This window comes from Ranitomeya variabilis, chromosome 8, assembly GCF_051348905.1.
Source record: "Ranitomeya variabilis isolate aRanVar5 chromosome 8, aRanVar5.hap1, whole genome shotgun sequence".
In the NCBI taxonomy this organism is placed as follows: Eukaryota; Metazoa; Chordata; class Amphibia; order Anura; family Dendrobatidae; genus Ranitomeya; species Ranitomeya variabilis.
Genome location: NC_135239.1, coordinates 161300471 through 161320028, shown reverse-complemented (window position 1 = coordinate 161320028; position 19558 = coordinate 161300471). Strand labels below are relative to the sequence as shown.

At 46.4% G+C, this 19558-nt stretch overlaps 1 protein-coding gene across 1 annotated transcript; it reads left to right on the top strand.

Annotated features, from left to right (window-relative positions):
* The first annotated feature begins 1362 nt into the window (after positions 1-1362).
* KDELR3 (KDEL endoplasmic reticulum protein retention receptor 3) lies at positions 1363-18182 on the top strand. Its single transcript, XM_077276643.1, has 5 exons — positions 1363-1594; positions 11190-11290; positions 14769-14927; positions 16855-17107; positions 17998-18182. Exons 1-5 carry the CDS (start codon positions 1504-1506, stop codon positions 18036-18038), a joined length of 645 nt encoding a protein of 214 aa, XP_077132758.1. The 5' UTR covers positions 1363-1503; the 3' UTR covers positions 18039-18182.
* Positions 18183-19558: the final 1376 nt, after the last annotated feature.

Below are 19558 nucleotides of genomic sequence, written 5' to 3'. Positions count from 1 at the left end.
ATCAGAGTGCCATTTACATGACTGATAAGCTGATCAGAGTGCCATTTACATGACTGATACGCTGATCAGAGTGCCATTTACATGACTGATACGCTGATCAGAGTGCCATTTACATGACTGATACGCTGATCAGAGTGCCATTTACATGATTAATACGCTGATCAGAGTGCCATTTACATGATTAATGCGCTGATCAGAGTGCCATTTACATGATTGATGTCCTGATCAGAGTGCCATTTACATGATTAATACGCTGATCAGAGTGCCATTTACATGATTAATACGCTGATCAGAGTGCCATTTACATGATTAATACGCTGATCAGAGTGCCATTTACATGATTAATACGCTGATCAGAGTGCCATTTACATGATTAATACGCTGATCAGAGTGCCATTTACATGACTGATACGCTGATCAGAGTGCCATTTACATGATTAATACGCTGATCAGAGTGCCATTTACATGACTGATAAGCTGATCAGAGTGCCATTTACATGACTGATACGCTGATCAGAGTGCCATTTACATGACTGATACGCTGATCAGAGTGCCATTTACATGACTGATACGCTGATCAGAGTGCCATTTACATGACTGATACGCTGATCAGAGTGCCATTTACATGATTAATACGCTGATCAGAGTGCCATTTACATGACTGATACAATGCTCTAGGAAGAGACAACATACGCTCATGTGACCGCAGCCTAAAAGACACAGCCCTGGTTGACAAACCCTCAAATGTTTCTAGAATACCATAAAAATCGAAATGGGGAGAATTTAATGTGTCAAATTGGAACAAATAGTGAAATTCTGTATCAGCTAGGTGCGATATTCAGGTAGGAACCAGAGCGGCGCTTTATGGTGACCATATTATTAGTGCAAACCTAGGTAGCAGGTCACAAAGTATGGAGTGCACCAGCAGAACACTCACTGGCGAGGTTTGGGGGGCACTCCACACTTGTGCCCCTCATGAATAATATGGCCGTATATTACACCTCCGTGGAATAAGTATTTTATACTATTGGGGAGTCTGGGCTCTGGCACTGCAGGGTGCTGAGGTAACTTTCACGTGTTTCTGGAGTTCCTCGCGTGTTTGTGCTGCCACACGGGCCCTTACGTGGCATATCACAGTGTGAGGGGAGAGCAGTTTTGGTCGGCGTACTCTCTCTGCAGCCCCTTTAAACCGTCCTGAGTGATGTGCAGCCTCCCAGCCCATCTCCTCCTCCTCCCACAGCATGCAGTGCCCCGGTGTCCGCACACACAGCAGCCACGTCACCCGCCTGCTGTGGAGCCGCACCGATCTCCGGGCACCTCCGGCCGCCGCGCACCCTGCACTGCGCCCCCCGAGCTCCGCTCACTGCGCCCCCCGAGCTCCGCTCACTGCGCCCCCCGAGCTCCGCTCACTGCTTTGTCCCGCGCCGCGCCAAGTTTCCGGCCGGCCAGTAACTTGCTGCCTCTGGTTGTACTGGTCACCAGTCTGGTAATTTGCTGGGAACAATGAATGTGTTCAGGATTTTAGGAGACTTGTGCCACTTACTGGCGATGATCATCCTGCTGATGAAAATGTGGAAGACCAAGTCCTGTGCTGGTGAGTTCTGGGCTTTCAGGGGGACGTTTGGCTGCTCTATGGGGAATGTGTAGTCTTGTAAAAACTTTGTTTTTCTGTGTGATCTCCTGTCCAGACTCATCCGGGAATCCATCACTGTCACACGATCCCTCACTTCTTGTGTTAAAGGGGACCTGACACTGGATTTTTTTTATTTAAACCAAGTCCCTCCTCTAATTGTCACTGCTCCACTGATTCCGGAACAATTTTCCCTTTTTTTTCTGTTCGCTTCCATTCCGAAGTTATGGCCCTCGACAATAAAGATGCAAATTTTCCCGTCAGCCAACTGGGCGTATCCCATAGAACTTCTCTGTGGGTGTCTGCTTTATTTCCTGTGGTGGTGGCCAATCAATACACAGCCACGCCCACCGAGAAGCCCAGTTGGTTGAAGAGAAAATTAGCATCTTTATTATGGAGGGGCATAACTATGGAACGGAGGGGCACAGAAGAAAATGAAAAACCGTTCCCGGATCAGTAGAACGGAAACAATGGGAGGAGCTACTGTTATTTAAATAAATAAAAAAATCTAAATTGTCGACTGATTATATTCATATTCAAATTAGCTAGTTAACCCCTAACCGTAAGCGAGCATTCAGACGTCTATGTAAATCGGTCCAAGATCGGACCACAATGCACAGACCGGCCATGAACCAAGTGTGAGCGCATGGACTGGCCGTGGCTTTCCCGAACCAAGTGTGAACGCATGGACTGGCTGTGGCTCTCCCGAACCAAGCGTGAATGCACGGACTGGCCGTGGCTCTCCCGAACCAAGTGTGAATGCACGGACTGGCCGTGGCTTTCCCGAACCAAGTGTGAACGCATGGACTGGCTGTGGCTTTCCCGAACCAAGTGTGAATGCACGAACTGGCCGTGGCTCTCCCGAACCAAGTGTGAATGCACGGACTGGCCGTGGCTCTCCCGAACCAAGCGTGAATGCACAGACTGGCCGTGGCTCTCCCGAACCAAGTGTGAACGCATGGACTGGCCATGGCTCTCCCGAACCAAGCGTGAATGCACGGACTGGCCATGGCTCTCCCGAACCAAGTGTGAACGCATGGACTGGCTGTGGCTCTCCTGAACCAAGTGTGAATGCACGGACTGGCCGTGGCTCTCCCGAACCAAGTGTGAATGCACAGACTGGCCATGGCTCTCCCGAACCAAGTGTGAATGCACGGACTGGCCGTGGCTCTCCTGAACTAAGCGTGAATGCACGGCCTGGCCGTGGCTCTCCCGAACCAAGTGTGAATGCACGGACTGGCCATGGCTCTTCCGAACCAAGTGTGAACGCATGGACTGGCCATGGCTCTCCCGAACCAAGCGTGAATGCATGGACTGGCCATGGCTCTTCCGAACCAAGTGTGAACGCATGGACTGGCCATGGCTCTCCCGAACCAAGCGTGAATGCATGGACTGGCCATGGCTCTCCCGAACCAAGCGTGAATGCATGGACTGGCCATGGCTCTCCCGAACCAAGCGTGAATGCACGGACTGGCCATGGCTCTCCCGAACCAAGCGTGAATGCACGGACTGGCCATGGCTCTCCCGAACCAAGCGTGAATGCATGGACTGGCCATGGCTCTCCCGAACCAAGTGTGAATGCATGGACTGGCCATGGCTCTCCCGAACCAAGCGTGAATGCATGGACTGGCCATGGCTCTCCCGAACCAAGTGTGAATGCATGGACTGGCCGTGGCTCTCCCGAACCAAGTGTGAATGCACGGACTGGCCATGGCTCTTCCGAACCAAGTGTGAACGCATGGACTGGCCATGGCTCTCCCGAACCAAGCGTGAATGCATGGACTGGCCATGGCTCTTCCGAACCAAGTGTGAACGCATGGACTGGCCATGGCTCTCCCGAACCAAGCGTGAATGCATGGACTGGCCATGGCTCTCCCGAACCAAGCGTGAATGCATGGACTGGCCATGGCTCTCCCGAACCAAGCGTGAATGCATGGACTGGCCATGGCTCTCCCGATCCAAGCGTGAATGCACGGACTGGCCGTGGCTTTCCCGAACCAAGCGTGAATGCACGGACTGGCCGTGGCTCTCCCGAACCAAATGTGAATGCATGGACTCACAGCGGCTCTCCCGAACCAAGCGTGAATGCATGGACTGGCTGTGGCTCTCCTGAACAAAGTGTGAATGCACGGACTGGCCGTGGCTCTCCCGAACCGAGCGTGAGCGCTCCGACTGGCCATGGCTCTCCCGAACCAAGCATGATAGTTCATGTATTTCTATGAGGCTGTCATACTCGGGTCAAGGAAGCCGCAGCCAGTCTGTGCATTGCGGTTCGATCTCAGACCAATGTACATGGACGTCTGAATGAACCCTAAGATCGGGAATAACGTTCTGGTTGCTGGGAGTCAGTGACCCTCTTCGGTCCTGAGTATTGGGCTTTGCAGAATCTGATCTTGAGTGGAGCGGAGGTGCACATGCTCGGCCTTCCCTGTCGTTGGGAAAACGGGATTGAAATGGTAAGGCCTCTGGCCATCCTGGTATAATGTCCCTATTTTGGTATAATGTCCCTCATCCTGGTATAATGTCTTTATTTTGGTATAATGTCCCCCATCCTGGTATAATGTCCCTATTTTGGTATAATGTCCCCCATCCTGGGCCCTTCCGTTCTTTTCCAACATATTTTAAAAATAAACAAATGTTATTTTTACCTTCCCCGACACACACCGCACGGCGTCCTCTTCTGTGTCCTGCACAGGAGCCAGCAGCTGAATTCGGTGTACCGGCAAGGGTAGCGCATAAAGTCACTGCAATGCACCACATGTCACTGGTAAGCCAACATCAGCCTCTAGCCTGCTAGCTGGCGGAGTGTATTGTAGTGCAGGGAGCCTGCGGGTCTCTGTGCCGCCACACACTTCACCTGAATGTATGTGGAAGAACGCACATCCAGGTGAAACCGGCGTCAGCGGGACCCCCTCCAGCAGAGGCCTGGTCGCACTTTTTAAATACACGCTGCAGCCAGGGGGCAAGGTTTTTCCAGATGACAGTAGACAATATCCTGTGTGGTTCATTGCAGGATCAGTTTGTTTGAAGGAACTTTTTGATGTTTTTCATCCGATATAGATCCAGCAGAAGAGATGCACAAGTCTTAATTATTCCTTTGTACTTCTTCCATCTTTTGCCTCTGCCTTTGTACTAAGAACAACTTTTTTTTCGGTTTGTAATATATGGAAACCTCAAGCTAGTGTAGTGACTGATCTGACATGACTGTTGCACTCCTGCACAGCGTTACCCAAAACTTTGACAATTTAGAAACGTATCTTGGCTATTGCTATTTTTTTTATGTTCTTATACTGAATACATTCCTGTGTGATAGCCCCAGCGGGCAGATGTGGTCCTCCATAACAGGCCTAGTTCTGTAATGTAACCACATTCACATTTCCTTGAGGGAAGACAAGTTGAAACTTTTAGCTTGTAAAAACTACTGACATACTAGTGCACAAAATGAGCTCCGAATGCTGAAGTGTATTTTCTAGGGGTGGGCAATTAATTTTCCCGAGGGGCCACATGAGAGGTCATGACTGTTGTGGAGACCAAACCAATAGGCTGAAATTAATTTTGCTCAATATTAATATTAACATATTAATTATAATTATTTTATATTAATAGTATTACTTAATATTGAGCAGAATTAAGTATGCTGACATACCCCTATATATCGTTTGAGCCAGCACACAGCCCCTTCTATATACTGTAAGAGCCCCATGCAGCATCCCCATGTCCAGCACGAGCCCCACATAGTCTCCCATATACAGCAGTAAAACACCATAGCCTCCCTGTGTCCAGCAGGAGACCCCCATAGGCTTCCCATGTCCAGCAGGAGACCCCCATAGGCTTCCCATGTCCAGCAGGAGACCCCCATAGCCTTCCTATGTCCAGCAGGAGACCCCCATAGCCTTCCCATGTCCAGCAGGAGACCCCCATAGCCTTCCCATGTCCATGACAAGCCCCACAGTGCCTCTCATATATAGCATTGACCAACATAGCCTCCCCATGTCCAGCAGGAGACCCCTATAGCCTTCCCATGTCCATGACAAGCCCCCCAGAGCCTCCCATATATAGCATTGACCAACACAGCCTCCCCATGTCCAGCAGGAGACCCCCATAGCCTTCCCATGTCCATCACAAGCCCCCCAGAGCCTCCCATATATAGCATTGACCAACATAGCCTCCCCATGTCCAGCAGAAGACCCCCATAGCCTTCCCATGTCCATCACAAGCCCCCCAGAGCCTCCCATATATAGCATTGACCAACATAGCCTCCCCATGTCCAGCAGGAGACCCCCATAGCCTTCCCATGTCCATGACAAGCCCCCCAGAGCCTCCCATATATAGCATTGACTAACATAGCCTCCCCATGTCCAGCAGGAGAATCCCATAGCCTCCCCTTGTTCAGCCAAAAATCCCATACACATGAAAAAAAGTGACCCCCACATACTCACCTCTCTCCTTTTCCCCCAGTGCTCTGCTCCTGTCTCCGATGCACCGACTCTCCACAGTGCACAGCTGATTGGTGAAAGAAGGGGCCGGCGGCCCATCTCCACCAATGCATTCACCGCAGATGCAGACAGTGGTGACAGTGGGCAGTTGGGCAGGGAGGGCACGGTGCAGCCTGTGGGCCTTTGATTTCAGCCCCTCTGCTGTTTCAGTCTGCTGGTCGAATAGGAACAGCCAGAGGGCCGGATGCCGCACTTTGTCCTGGTCTGTTCTAGGACACAACATGTGCTGTACAAAATGGCAGAAAGGGAATGGCATTCTGCTCCCATCTTGTCTAAAACATCTCTGTGCTGAAGGCGTATTGTGACGGGTCAGATAGCCAAGCCCCCACAACCTACACGTGGTCCGTAACACCAAACAAGTATACGTTATTCTACAAGTAACTACGGTATATCAGTTTACAGTTGCTTACAGTCATGGCCAAAAGTGTTGGCACCCTTGAAATTGTTCCAGTAAATGAAGTATTTCTGCCAGAAAATTATTGCAATTACACACGTTTATTTCTTTTGCGTACATTAGAACAACACAGAAAGAAGTGAAAAAAAGGATATTAGGCATAATTTCACACAAAATCCCCAAAATGAGACAGAGAAAATTGAGGCTCCCTCAACTAAATGTTTGGATGCACACCCTTTGTAATAAATAACTGCAATAACTTCAATGAATCGCTTCCTATAACCATCACCAAGCTTCTTACACCTCAACTCGAATTTTGGACCACTCTTCTTTTGCAAATTGCTCCAGGTCTCTCATATGTGAAGGCGCCTTCCCACAATAGCAATTTTAAGATCTCTCCACAGGTGTTCAATGGGATTTAGATCCAGACTTACTGCTGGCCACTTCAGAACTCTCCAGTGCTGTGTTTCCATCCATTTCTGGGTGCTTCTTGAAGTATGTTTGGGGTAATTATCTTGCTGGAAGACCCATGACCTAGGACGCAAACCCAGTTTTCTGACACTGGACACTGAATTAAGGCTCTAAATCCTTTGGTAATCTTCAGATTTCATGATGCCTTGCACACAGTCAATGCACTCAGAGGCAGAAAAACAACCCCAAAATATCTTTGGACTTCCACCATTTTTGACTGTAGGTACGTTGTTCTTTTCTTTGTAGGCCTCATTTCATTTTCGGTAAACAGTAGAATGATGTGTCAAACAAGATGCTTTCACAGAAGGATTTTGGCTTACTCCCATACATTTTGGCAAACTGCAGTCTAGCTTTTTTATGTCTGTGTTAGCAGTGGGGTCCTCATGGGTCTCCTGTCATAGCATTTTATTTCATTCAAATGCCAACGGATAGTTTGCGCTGACACAGATGCATCCTGAGCCTGCAGGACAGCTTGAATTTCTTTGGAACTTGATTTGGGCGGTTTATCCACCATCCGAACTATCCTGCATTGCAACCTTTCATCAGATTTTCTTTGCTCTCCACTTCCAGGAAGATGAGCTACAGTGCCATGGGTTGTAAACCTCTTGATTACCGTATATACTCGAGTATAAGCCGACCCCCCTAATTTTGCAACAAAAAACTGGGAAAACTTATTGACTCAAGTATAAGCCTAGGGTGGAAAATGCAGCAGATACCGGGAAATGTCAAAAATAAAAAATAGATACCAATAAAAGTAAAATTAATTAAGACATCAGTAGGTTAAGTGTTTTTGAATATCCATATTGAATCAGGAGCCCCATATAATGCTCCATGCAGTTAATTATGGCCCCATAGATGCCCCATATAATGCTCCATGCAGTTCTTTATGGCCCCATAGATGCTCCATATAATGCTCCATGCAGTTCTTTGTGGCCCCATAGATGCCCCATATAATGCTCCATGCAGTTCTTTATGGCCCCATAGATGCCCCATATAATGCTCCATACAGTTCATTATGGCCCCATAGACGCTCCATATAATGCTCCATGCAGTTCTTTATGGCCCTATAGATACCCCATATAATGCTCCATGCAGTTCTTTATGGCCCCATAGATGCCCCATATAATGCTCCATGCAGTTCATTATGGCCCCATAGATGCTCCATATAACATTGTGCCACATATAATGCTGCAGCTGCTGCTGCACTAAAAAAAAAAAAAAAATGACATACTCACCTCTCGTCGCTGCCCGCTGCTCCTTAGCGTCCCGTCTCTCCGCAGTGACTGTTCAGGCAGAGGGCGGCGTGCACACTAAAAAGTAATCGCGCCCTCTGACCTGAACAGTCACTGCAGAGGACGCGGAAGACGGGGCGGCAGTGGAACGAGGAAAGGTGAATATGAAATACTCACCTGCTCCCGGCGCTCCTGACGCGATCCCTGCATGTCCCACGGTCTCCGGGGGCGGCAGCTTCTTCCTGTAGTGAGCGGTCACATGGTACCGCTCATTACAGTAATGAATATGCGGCTCCACCCCTATGGGAGTGGAGTCCATATTCATTACTTTAATGAGCGGTACCAGTGACCGCTGAACAGGGGAAGAAGCTGCCGTGCCCGAAGACTGTGGGACATGCAGGGACCGCGTCAGGAGCGCCGAGAGCAGGTGAGTATTTGACAGTCGTTGCTCCCCCTCACCCGCCGACCATGACTCGAGTATAAGCCAAGAGGGGCACTTTCAGCCCATTTTTTGGGCTGAAAATCTCAGCTTATACTCGAGTATATACGGTATGTTGTGCACCGTGGACAAATGAACATCAAGATCACTGGAGATGAACTTGTAACCTTGAGGTTGTTGATATTGTTCAACAATTTTTGTTCTCAAGTCCTCAGACAGTTCTCTTTTCCTCTTTCAGTTCTCCATGCTTAGTGTAGCACACACAAACACACAATACAAATATTGAGTCAACTTCTCCCCTTTTTAAATGGTTTCAGGTGTGATTTTCATATTGCCTACACCTGTTACTTGCCACAGGTGAGTTTGAACGATCATCACATGCTTGAAACAAAGTTGTTTACCCACAATTTTGTAAAGTTGCCAACAATTTTATTCAGATCATTTTTGAGATTTTGTGTAAAACTTTGTCCAACCTCAGCCGCTGGCTTGCTGCAGCGGCGGGCGATCACATGTGCCCACTACTAAAGGGAATGAATATTCACTGCTCTCCACGCCCATGAGAGTGGAGAGTGCAGTGAATATTCATTCCCTTAAGTAGCAGACATACTTCAGAGCTCAGCAGCTGCAGGAAGCCAGCGGCTGCGGCTAACAGCATGTCTGCTATTAAAGATCAATGAATATTCACTGTTCTCCACGCCTATAGGAGTGGAGAGCAGTGAATATTTATTCCCTTTAGTAGCGGGCACACATGAACGCCAAGCAGCTGCAGGAAGCCGGCAGCTGTGGCTAACATTGTGTCCGCTATTAATGAGAACTGAATATTCACTGCTCTACACTCTCATGGGCGTGGCGAGCAGTGAATGTTCATTTCTCTTTAGCAGTGGGCACAGGTGTTATCTGCAGCTGCCAGCTCCTGCTGCTCCACTGTTGCTGCTCCCCCACCTCCCCATCCACAGGAGGTACATCCGGACTATAAGACACTCCCCATTTTCCTCCAAATGTGGGGTGCATTGCTGCGCGGCCACTCGCAGGTGCTGCACCTTACCTTTTATTCACTTGAATAGTATCTGATCTGCAGTATTAAACAATGTACTGAGCTGCGCTGTTCCAGACCAATAGATTGATTACATGTAGCCCCCACCATAGTAAATAGAGCTGATTGGTGGAGGTGACAAGCGTTATCCCGAGGACAGGACATCAATATGTTAGTTCTGGCAATCCCTTTAACAATTTTACATTGCAGACTTGTATGCTTGTTAGTCGAAGTTCTTTGTAAAAGCGTTTGGCAGGGGTGCGGACGAAAGCCTTCTTCCTGTGTCAAGCCTCGCCCACTGCTGCGCCTCTTCCTTCAGCTCCGCCTATGTCTGCATGCGTCCTGCATACCCTAATGTCTGCATGCGTCCTTTGTACCCTATCTTTAACATTGGGTGCGCAGGCCATACGAATGGATGCGGATACCTCCGCTCCGCATGCGTCGTTTTGAAGCTGCGCCGACCGCAACAAAATGCAACATGTTGCGTTTGACGCAGGTCAGCACAGCGTCAAGACAACGCATGCGGAGGCATCTGCATACATCCGTATGGCCCGCGTACCCAATGTTAAAGATAGGGTACAAAGGACGCATGCAGACGTAGGCGGAGCTGAAGGAAGAGGCAGGGTTTCACGGAGGAAGAAGGCTTTCGTCCGCAGCCCTGCCGAACGCTAGTGTGAAAATAGCCATAATGCACGTTCAAAGCCAGATGTAAAAAGCTGGGTAATAACTTACTCAACCCTCTTAGAAACATTGAACCATAAGTGACTGAATGTTTTTTTTTATTTTTACATAAGCTGAAATATTGAAAGTAAGCCTTAAAGGGGTTGTCCAGGATTAGATACACATGGCTGTTTTTTCTTATCAACACAACACCCGCGCTTGGTTTGTGTCTGTTTTTGCACCCCAGTCCCATTGAAGTGTATATGGTCTGAGCTGCACTACCACAATTAAAGGGAGTTTGTCAGCAGAAAACCCACACACATGCACTTTGTGCACCCTTGTAACTTCACGTCAGCAGCTCAATCAGCACAACTGCTGAGCTCAACCATTGGCTACATCAATGATGTGTGCTCCAGTACGTCACCAGTGCAATCAAAACGTGAGCAGCATCGGGGAGTAGGAGCTGGACCCGGGAGGGCGAGCAGCTGCTCTGGTTAGTATTTTAGAGAGTGAGGAATCCACTTTTCTGAAAGTGGAAAACCCCTTTAAATTTTCCAAGTATAAGTTGGAGACTGGCGGTCACAAGAATGGAGGTCCGGTGTCTGCCATTTAAATGGAGCATGATAATAAATGGGTGATGCTGCTCAAATCAAAGTCTATGGGACTGGCGGAGATAACTAATCGTTGTACTGTGCTATCCCCGACAGTCCTATAGACCCTGAATAGTGCCGCATTGTCCATGTGCAAAATCTGGATTTATGGATGATAAATGGTGAATATGGGAGAACCTCTTTAGGCAGAAGAGTTTAGACATAATATTTATTTGTATTTCAGGTATATCAGGGAAAAGTCAGCTATTGTTCGCTCTGGTATTTACAACGCGCTACTTGGATTTGCTGACGACATTCATATCTGCCTATAACACAGTGATGAAGGTAAGAAGAGGTTTGCACCCTGCAAAGTTACCAATTTTTCCTACAATAAATATTAATTTTATTGGAAACAAGTGGAGAAAGGGAAAAAAAAGAGTCAGCTCACCGTTGATACAGCCACAATCCTGCTGGGAAGTGCATGGAAAAGCCTGGGATCCGGCTGAGGCAAACGAAGAGGAAAATCCCATCACATCCATAAAAACATGGTCACAGTGGATACAACTGACGCGTTTCAGCTCTGATGAGCCTTATTCATGGTTTAGCACAGTGTGCTTGTTCACACTCTAGACAACCATGAATAAGGCTCATCGGAGCTGAAACACGTCGGTTGTATCCACTGTGACCAGAACCCCACTTACCATGTTCTTATGGATGTGATTTATTTCATTAAAATTGGACATTTTACTTACCTGCTTCTACGCTGGATTTTTCCTCTTCATTGGAGTTGTATGTGGCAAAAATATCTCACCTGTGAGGGACTTGAGTATGCAAATGCCTCTTCCCCAGAGGCGTAGCTAGGGTTTCGGTTTCGGGGGGGGGGGGGGGCGAAGCTTCTGAGTGGGCCCCTAACCAGGTAGCCTTCATTACAATTCGGTGACGCGCCCTAATGGTGGAGGAGAACCTCAGCAGATGACCGCGTTATAACTGAAGGTAATCTCTATATAACGATGGATATTACCGTCATATGGTCAGTGGTAAATACCAGTCCTACAGAACATATAAGAGATCACAGCACAGTTACAGATAATGTCTTACCGCTGACGTCCATTCTGATGGAGTCATTCACTTTTCCCGTCTTTTCCATCTGGCCCAGACCGACACAACTTCTTCCAGCCAGGACTCGGCTGCAGAGAATATAACAGACACATTTCACTTCTCATATTCCAGCCCCATCACCATCTATTCCCAACCTGCACAAACTCCTCATCCTGCTGATACCCCAATGCTGAGCCGCTGCTGCCGTATGTGTCCCTATTACTGCACCTGCTGTGTGGTTCTCTGTGCCCTCTAAATTCTAAAGCACCCCTCTATAATATAGTAATGCCGGGTGCAAGTGCCCTAGAAAATAATGCCCTGTGTGCCCCTTTGATAGTCACAGTAACCTGAGATCCCCTATAACAATAAGTGCCCACTTTACACTTAATAATGTCCCGAGTCTGCCCCCCTGTACAGCTCCCCTATACAGTATAATGCTCCCTCACTGTATAGTACCATCCACACAGTATACTGACACCTTAGTAGCCCCCAAACTGTTTGATGGCTCCAACACTGTATGATGGCCTCCATATAGTATAATGCGCCAGATAGTCCTCAGTATAGTATAATGCACTCCCCATAGGTCTCCATATAGTATAATGCACTTCCCATAAGCCTCCACATAGTATAATGCACTCCCCATAGGACTCCATATAGTATAATGCACTCCCCATAGGACTCCATATAGTATAATGCACTCCCCATAGGACTTCATATAGTATAATGCACTCCCCATAGGACTCCATATAGTATAATGTACTCCCCATAGGCCTACTCTATAGCACAAGGCAGCACCCACAGGCAGACTCTATAGGACTAGATGGCATCCCCATAGGCAGACTCTGTAGTATAAGACAGCACCCCATAGGTAGACACTGTAGTATAAGCCAGCACCCCATAGGCAGATTCTAAAGTATAAGGCAGCACCCATATAGGCAGACCCTGTAGTATAAGGCAACCCACCATAGGCAGACTCTAGTAAAAGGCAGCACCCCATAGGCAGACCCTGTAGTATGACAGAACCCCATAGGCAGACCCTGTAGTAAAAGGCAGTACCCCTACAGGCAGATTCTAAAGTATAAGTCAGCACCCATATAGGCACATCCTGAAGTATAAGGCAGCCCCCCATAGGCAGATCCTGAAGTATAAGGCAGCCCCCCTATAGGCACATCCTGAAGTATAAGGCAGCCCCCCATAGGCAGATCCTGAAGTATAAGGCAGCACCCCTATAGGCAGATCCTGAAGTAAAAGGCCGTACCCCCCATAGGCAGATTCTGAAGTATAAGGCAACCCCCCTATAGGCAGATCCTGAAGTATAAGGCAGCACCACTATAGGCAGATCCTGTAGTATAAAGCAGCCCCCCTATAGGCAGATCCTGAAGTATAAGGCAGCCCCCCTATAGGCAGATCCTGAAGTAAAAGGCAGCTCCCCTATAGGCAGATCCTGAAGTATAAGGCAGCACCCCTTTAGGCAGATCCTGAAGTATAAGGCAGCCCCCCTATAGGCAGATCGTGAAGTATAAGGCAGCCAGCCTATAGGCAGATCCTGAAGTACAAGGCAGCCCCCATAAGAAAAAACAACAAATACTCGCCTCTCTTCCTCCTTGTTCCAGCGGTGCTCCGACCTCCCGCTCATCTTCTGACAGCGGGCGCCGGGTGGTGACGTAATTGCGCCGTCAGCGTCGGTGACACCAGACGCTGACAGGGGAATGATGGGAGGAGCGCAGCGCTCCTTCCCTCATCAGTGCAGTGACAGGCGGGGGGCCCACTACTGGCACCGGCCTGCTCGGGGGCCCCATAGCGGGCGGCAGAGCAGGGAGATCGATTCTCCCTGCCCTGCCGCAGAAGGTAACTGTATCGGCGCGCAGTTACAGTAGTGTAGCTCTGGGTGGGCCCCCTCTGAGCACCGGGGCCCTAGGCGACCGCCCCCTCTGCCCCCCGGTAGCTACGCTACTGCTCTTCTCTTATTTCATCCAAGGTCTTTATGAGTTAATGGGGACATTCAAGAACACCCTAATTTCTGATGAGTCTCCTTCTGCCTTTTTTGAAATGATCAAGTGCTGTCTGCAGTGAAATTTCCTGTGGAACAAGAGCTGTCAATCAAGACAGAGGGAGAGAAGCCAGCAAGGCATGCAAAGCCGATGGGAGGAACGGTGCACATTACAGCTAAACCTCAGAGTCCACCACGGACCTAATTATCATATTGGATTAAAGGGATTATCTCATGGGTAAAATTGCAGAGCACTTGTAAAAACAAGCAACTTTTCAATTTACCTCTTATTAAAAATCTTCTCTGTTCTTAAGAACGGAGGTATTTTGAGTCCTGTTGTCTACTGCTCAGTGCCGAGATTCCCACCCAGCAGTCTCGGAGCGGCAGGTTACCCAGGAGTTCATTTAGAGTACAGATGATGGCAGTAAAAAGGTAGGTGCACACAACCGTTTTTGTCACCATCTGATTAAAACGGTCCAATTATGCTAATCAGACTCTTAATCAGAGTGGGATCAGTTTTTCTCTGAGGACGAGAGAAAAAAGAAAGCCAGGTGTAAAAATGACATGAAGCCCGAATAATGTGTAGTATTTACATCCAGCCACCACCAGGGGGTGCCAGATATGAGACCCCACCAATTTGATGCTGCTGACTGAGCCACCAGTATCTAAGCAGTGGAGAACTCCTATAAGCCCACCGCGGCCTGTAACACCACATATTATCTCATTTTTCCATAGATCGTGTTCTTGCTTTGTGCATATATCACAATTTATCTGATCTACATAAGGTTTCGAAAGACGTATGACGGTGAGAATGATACCTTCCGACTGGAATTCCTCTTGGTGCCCGTTATTGGGCTTTCCTTCTTAGAAAACTATGAATTTACACCATTGGAGGTAAGAGACGAAATTCTAGAATGCAGGAGCGCTGTCTCCAATAGTCGAATATCATATCTGACACAAATTGTCTGTTTTTAATTCTTAAGTGCATGAAACAAATCATTAGTATTCCATACAAACAGCTGAAAAAAATTGTATCACCAGTATGGCACTGAATGCAGGCTGTCTGTGCTATAGAATTATAAAGAAGAAATGTAAAAAAGTAGATCTACTTAAGGATGACAGCGCTGCAGCCAATCACTCTGCTGATGTAGACAGCATAAGCCACAGAGTTCACCGATTGGCTGCAGCGCTGTCACTGTGAAGTCATTAGTCTTCTCCTTATGTGCCTCTGTGTCTGGGGTTGCAGCTTAGCACCAGTGATTTTAATGGGGCTGCATTGTAATACTAAGCATAGCCGAACTTACAGAGAGCAAGCCACTGTGCATGGGTAAACAATAAAGGGTCCATGGCCCTCCAGTGACCTTCACTGCCCCCTAGTTGTGATGATTAGCAGGGTCAGACTTCCTTTGTTGAATATTTAAATTTATTTGCAAAGATAAAACATCAATGTTTTACTCAATAAACGAAAACCTCTGATCCTTTTCTCTTAAAGGGAATTTGTTACCAGATTTTTGCTCCATCTGAGAGTAGCATATTGTAGGTGCAGAGACCCCGATTCCAGTGATGTGTCACTTAGTGGGCTGCTTGCTGTCATTTTGATAAAATCACCGTTTTTTCTGCTGGAGATCTAGCAGAGCGCTGACTGCTGAGCTCTGTATAACCCCGCGCACATCACTGATTGGCTGCTTCCTGTGTACACTGCATGTGTGTACACTGCATGTGTGTACACTGCATGTGTGCACACTGCATGTGTGCACACCAGTAAGATGCATCGCTGGAATCAGGGTCTCTGACTGTACTTTATGCTGCTCTCAGATTTGGTGGTAAAAACCGGATGACAGATTACCTTTAAAGGGTTATCCGGGACTATTTTATTTTTTTCTCATAGGCCTAAGACATGAAAAGCAGGTCGTTGCTAACTACAAGCCTGTTCTGCCCAGCGCTGGCTCATTGCAATCACACACGGCTCCTGACGGCGATTCTGCTGCTTCACGACAATAGAGCAGCTCTTCCTCTTCCGGGCTACTCTGTCAATGTCGACGTCATGTTGATTGACAGTGGGCTCCCTGCAGATATGCTGCAGGTAGCCAGCTGTCCATCAGTATGACATCATCTGTCACGCCCCATCAGCAGAGCAGCCCAGAAGAGGAAGAGCTGCTCTGAATCACTGGCAGGAGCCGTCTGTGACCTTTCTGAGCTGCCAGAAATCAGCGTAGGGCATAGCATTCAGATAGTTAGCAACTACCTGCCTGTAAGTTCTTAGGCCCATAAGGAAACAGCAAAATAGTCCCGGATTATCCCTTTAAAGTAGACACTTGCCATTTTGTAGAAATACCACCCAATGGGCATCATGCAACCATATAATCTAGATGCCAGCAAGCATCCAAGTGAACAAATGGCTGAATTAGATGCAGAGGGGAGGGGGATTACATGTGTAACTGCTCAAAAAACCCCTTAAATGTGACAGCGAGCGCATAGATCGAAGAAGTACCCACCCTCTGCAGCAGCGGTAGGGGTGCATGTAAACAGCCCGACCCGAGCAGGACGGCTTCATGTAGCTTTATGCAGCTGTCACGCTCAGGGAGGAATGACATTAACACACTGGGATCTTTGTCTTTTCAGTTCCCCCCTCTATTACATGGACACAGAGCGAGGAAATTCAACTTTTTCATCATATTTTATTCTAATTTTTTCTACTAAGGAGACATCAATTTAGAGTAAATCAGACCTTACACTGAGGAAATGTGACGTTTGAGTAGTCTCCAAGAAGCATTTGCTGACACAATCTTTTGTTACAGTATATTTATATTGTTTCTTTTAGATACTTTGGACTTTTTCGATTTACCTGGAATCTGTGGCAATTCTGCCCCAGCTCTTTATGATCAGTAAGACGGGAGAAGCAGAATCCATCACCACCCACTACCTCTTCTGTTTGGGCTTATATCGTGTGCTCTACTTGGCCAACTGGATCTGGCGCTACCACACAGAGAAGTTCTATGACCAGATAGCCGTGGTGTCAGGAGTGGTGCAGACCATCTTCTACTTTGACTTTTTCTACCTCTACATCACTAAGGGTAAGAATCCTAAATTGGGGGAACAAACTATCAAACGAGACCTCAATCAGGCGCCCGTTTTTCATGTATATGTTCTGTGATTTTGATGGATAGAACATGTACCTATGAGGCCGGGTGCCCTCGATCCGGAACTAGCAGCGCTTTGGACTCAGCGTATGTTCTCTGCGACCATAGCGCTGCTGTGTATTGAACGCAGGTAAATCCGCATTTGTTCACTGAACCATGCAGATTCACCGCATCCAATACATTTCTCTACAAAAGAAATTGACATACTGCGGTCTGGAAAGATGCACCACATGTCCGTCTCCACGGGTGAATCGCGGGTATCTGTGGACGCATAGTGGACATGGATTTCTAGAAATTCCATCCATTATTCTGTAACATCTGGACGCTGTGGGCTTGACATTGCAGAAATACCCAGAGTCAAACCTGCAGCAGCTTCTGATCGTGGGCACATACCCTAATAATCTATGGGTCGGTGTTTTTGCAAACCATTTTTGATGCGAGTTGCAGATCAAAAATAAACCATACAAGTCTGAATATCCGTGTGCTGTTCATTTTTAACATTGCAATAGATAGGAAAAGCTCGTCAATTTTTTGATGGTGGAAAATAAAATGACAATTTGAAATCAAAATTTGGTCTAGCACATTGGCCCATTTTTTTTTCACATACAAGAAAAAAAAACAGATGGCTGAATGAAGCCGAAATGATAGCAAACTATATCAAATCAAAGTATAGAAACTATCTGTTTCCAATTTATTTATGTCGGCAGATACAAATATAATTAATTTACATAAAATTATATATTATAAATATATTTTATATATACGGTGTGTATATATATACACAAATATATAAATATGAATAATGTTTCTGTCTCACTAAACAGTTCTTCGTGGCAAGAAGCTCAGCCTCCCGATGCCAGTTTAATGCCATGCCTCCAAGACTCATCCCTGATGACGCATTGAACAGGCCATGACCTAAGGGAAGGACAGGTTCAGTCTGAATTTACTCTACATGCCCATTAACTCATTCCAGAATTGGGTGAGGAGTGAAGCCTGGGAGACGGCCAACTAAGAGTGCATTAAAATTGCTCTTCTTCTCTTCTGCTCTTCGCAACGAGTTGAATTCTTAAAGAAGACGACAGTATGCACAACATTTGCTGGTACTGACAATCAGACAGGAAATCTGGTTTAGATAAAAGGGGTGGTTTTCTTTGTTTTATATTTTGGTCTCTTTTCTGATAATCCAATATATTTGGCATATAAACTTGTAAATATCTTTGTATAAATAAAATCAACAATGATGCTCTGTAGACAAACTGGGTCACTTGTATGCTTTTTATGGCTTTTTGCCTCCATAAAAAAATTTGCTAGAGCTCATGTGTAATTAATTTTTATGGATCAATACGTTATCAGGACATGGAAACTCAGCGGCCCAACGCTGGGATGGCCGGGGTATACCGTCAGTGACTTGGAGTCAATATATATTGCCTATTTTGAACAATAAATAATGTAATTTTTGGTGTACACCAAAATAATAAAAACGTTTCTAAAGTATCAACATAATCTGTAGCAGTTGACTAATATTGGAGATTTGCTTATGACCGATTAGTTTTATACCTGACTACAACTCAAAATCAGGAACATTCCTGTCAATGTAAAATACAATTTACCCATTTATCACTCCCCAGATTAAAATGACAGCGATACAAATTGGATGCAGACGGATGAACAAATTGGTTGCTGTTATAAATGACTGCATCAGTCCATCAACCCCTGACGACCAGTAAATTGTGCAAAAAAAAAAAAAAAAAACAAGAAAAATTGGATCGGCATAAAGAATATTAAATTCAAATTTTCACTTCATTCCATTAAAAAAAATAAGATATCCATAGTGCAAAGTAAAAATCATGTTCACTCTGATGCGTTTTTGGCCTAAGTCCTTGTTATAGAATACATCAGGATACCACAGGAAACGCTATTTAAATGTTACTCCTAAGGTGACGGAATGGAAAATTTAAATATGAGTAAGTAGGCAAAAAAATCATAAAAAATATATACTTCGGCCAGAAACACATCAGAGTGAACATGATTTTAACTTTGCACTATGGATATCCTATTTTGTTTTAATTCAATGGAATAAAACGTGAATTTTAAATTTTCTATATCGATCCATTTTCTGTTTGTTTTTTTATACCTCTTATAGCTCTGTAAATAAAAACCTGTCTTTACGGAGGATAGATTTGACTAATCAATTGAGAGTAAGTGAATGATCAGTACAGGAGGACTAAAACATATTTCTGTAATAAATATGCTACAGAGTTCCTTATGGAGATAGTTATAAAGTCCTGCAACAAGCAAAAACATGTGTCGCATAATGTAGACACACGGTGCATTTCAGACTGGACAGGGAAGAATGGGAGAGCAACAATGGCAGACAGACCGGCA